Source organism: Otolemur garnettii, unplaced genomic scaffold, assembly GCF_000181295.1.
Source record: "Otolemur garnettii isolate 467f Iridium unplaced genomic scaffold, OtoGar3 scaffold00136, whole genome shotgun sequence".
Lineage (NCBI taxonomy): Eukaryota > Metazoa > Chordata > Mammalia > Primates > Galagidae > Otolemur > Otolemur garnettii.
This window is the reverse complement of record NW_003852531.1, coordinates 533,984-536,870: the sequence shown is the minus strand read 5'-3', so window position 1 is coordinate 536,870 and position 2,887 is coordinate 533,984. Positions and strand designations below refer to the sequence as shown.

The following is a 2,887-nucleotide window of genomic DNA, read 5'->3' as shown; positions in this document are numbered from 1 at the left end:
CTGTCTCTACTAAAAACAGGAAAAAAAAAAAAATACTAACTGAACATTGTCACAGGTGCCTATAGTTGCAGCTACTCAGGAATCTGAGGAAAAAGGATCGCTGGAGTCCAAAAGATTGAGGTTGCTGTGAGCTATGACACCACGGCACTCTACCCAGGGTGACAGAGTGACATTCTCTCTCTCAAAAAAAAATTTCAATCTAGTGATCACACTTCTTGGTATTTACACAAAAGAAATGAAAACCAGGTAAGTACAAAACCTGCTATAACCACAGGTGTTTACAGCAGCTTTATTCATAATTGTCTAAACTTGTGAACAGTCAAGATATCCTGCAGGTGAAAGACAAACTGAGGTGACACCTCAGACAGTGGAATCTTATTCAGCACTAGTAAGAAATGCTAGCAAGCTATGAAAAGATATGGAGAACTTTACATGTGCATTAGTAAGGGAAAAGAAACCAATCTGAAAAGGGCACCCATTATATCATTTGAACCATGCAGACAGCAAAAATACTCTGTATGATATCGTAACGGTTGATACATGTCATTATAAATTTGTCCAAACCCATAGAATATAAAGCACCCAGAGTGAACCCTAACGTAAACTATGAACAATGGGTGATAACAATGTGTCAGTGTGGTCTCATCAATTGTAACAATCGGATCACTCCAGTGGGGATTGGAGGTATCGATAATCTGCTCAGGTGTGGAGCAAGGTTACATGGGATGTCTCTGTACCTGCCTCTCAGCTTCACTGTGAACTTTAAACTGCTCTAACAAATAAAGCCTTTAAAAAAAAATGTAAACTACTTCATTACTGTCCATATTCACTGCATGGAAAAATCATAATATTTCAGATATGATGAGATCGATGAAATACATTTTTTAAATTAACTTCACATTTTTTTTACATTTTTCTGCCCGATTTGGCTCACATTAGGGGCTTGCACTATACTTCTTCCATTGGACAGAGCTGAGCTAAGCCACCAAAAATCCGAGACACACCTCTGGGTTCCTAAACAGTATCAAAATGTGAACAGAAGGGGGCACACAACTAAAATCCTAGAACTCTGGGAGGCTGAGGCAGGCAGAATGCTTGCGCTCACAAGTTCCAGACCAGCCTGAACAAGAGTGAGACCCCATCTCTAAAAACTAGCCAGGCATTGCGGTGGGCACCTGTAATCCCCGATACTCAGGAGGGTGAGGCAAGAGGATCGCTGGAGTCCAAGAATTTGAGGTTGCTGCAAGCTGTGATGCCATAGAACTCTACTGAGGGTGACAAAGTAAGACTCTGTCTCAAAACAACAACAGCAACAACAACAAAAAAAAAACATAAAAATGTGAAGAGAAGACTAAGAGAAGGGTAAATGGTCCCAGGACATTCTGAGGACATGTGTTAAGTACAACAGCAGCAGCAGCAGCAGCCAATACATTGCTGTAAGTGAGAAATAAGCACAAACAAGGACAATTCTGGCCTCCCACAGCCTACCTGCATGTGCCCTGAAGACTCCCTTCTGGCGGGTCGGCACCTGTGGCTCAAGTGGCTAAGGCACCAGCCACGTATACCTAAGGTGGTGGGTTCGAATCTAGCCCAGGCCCTCCAAACAATGACAGCTTCAACTAAAAAAAAAAAAATAAAAAATAGCCGGGCGTTGTGGCAGGCACCTGTGGTCCCAGCTACTTGGGAGGCTGAGGCAGGAGACTCGCTTGAGCCCAGGAGTTGTAGGTTGCTGTGAGCCGTGATGCCACGGCATTCTACCCAGGGTGACAGCTTGAGGCTCTGTCTCAAAAAAAAAAAAAAAAAGACTCCCTTCTGGCTGCGGCACACTCTCCTGCCTACCTTTGACGAGCTCTGGCCTGTATGCCTTGCGAAGCTGCTCCAGGAAGTTGTTGTAGAAGCCCTCTGCCTGCTCCGTGGGCATTGCCAGGTGGAAGTCGGGTTTGTGCCCCTTGAGCACACACTGCAGGGTGAACTGACTGACACACAGTACCTCGTACTGCTTGTCCATCACACTCTTCGACCAGTGCTTCCCACTCTCATCCTCAAACACACGCAGGTTCAAAATCTTTCGGACCCTAAGGGAAAAAGAGCAGTGAAAGGCCCCTGAGTGATCACAAGATCCCCAACACACTCTATACCTCCAAAATGTCACCAGCATCTAAGGACATGATGACTCCATCACTTCCCGGAGGCAGGACCTCAGGCAAGTTACTCATCCACTCTCTGCTTTAGCTTCCTCAAGTGCAGGACACAGTAACTACAGTCCTACCTCATAGGGCTGTTCCAGGATTTCCTTCTTTTACCCAGTCCCTGCAGTTCATAGCAGCTACTGGTGGCCACTATGGCTCACATGACAACCACCCATTCTCTGCTCCTTCAGGTTGGGATATATGTCAAAACATGGGTTCGATTTTAATTTTTCATAGAAGAATGCAAGCTTCACATTGGGATAAATGACACCCCCATTTGTGCACCTCTTCTTGGAGCTACTCAGCGTGAACAATTCAGCAAATACTCTGAGAAAAAACTTCTGGTTATTGCCAATTTTAAAAAATATCTAGAAAAAGATACCTTGACAACTATATCACGTGTTCCTTTGCCTACGCGTCTGGATCGCAATGGCCACCAGGGAATGAAATGCAGCAGGTAACATCTACAGGCTCAGATTTGAGAAGAATGGGAAGGAACTGCCAGCATGAAAGCTGAAATTCCACCACTTGAGAGTCACCCTTTCAGATGATGTTGAAGACAAACTTTCAAAGACTCTAAAAACAATAACTCACTGACTCTCTACGTGGGTCTCCTCAAGGTGGATACTATTCATTACCCCTCTCCAAAGCCAATGGTCTCACGTTGAGTTGTATCTCTTTTTTTTTGGCCGGGGCTG

The 2,887-nt window shown here is 44.6% G+C and overlaps 1 protein-coding gene across 1 annotated transcript in view; it reads right to left on the bottom strand.

The window, feature by feature from the left end:
* DTD1 (D-tyrosyl-tRNA deacylase 1) overlaps positions 1 to 2,887 on the bottom strand; it is a 210,213-nt gene that overhangs the window by 198,102 nt on the left and 9,224 nt on the right. The window contains exon 3 of the mRNA XM_003798460.3: positions 1,840 to 2,075. Within this exon, the coding sequence (XP_003798508.1) occupies positions 1,840 to 2,075 (236 nt within the window). The remainder of the gene's footprint in view (positions 1 to 1,839; positions 2,076 to 2,887) is intronic.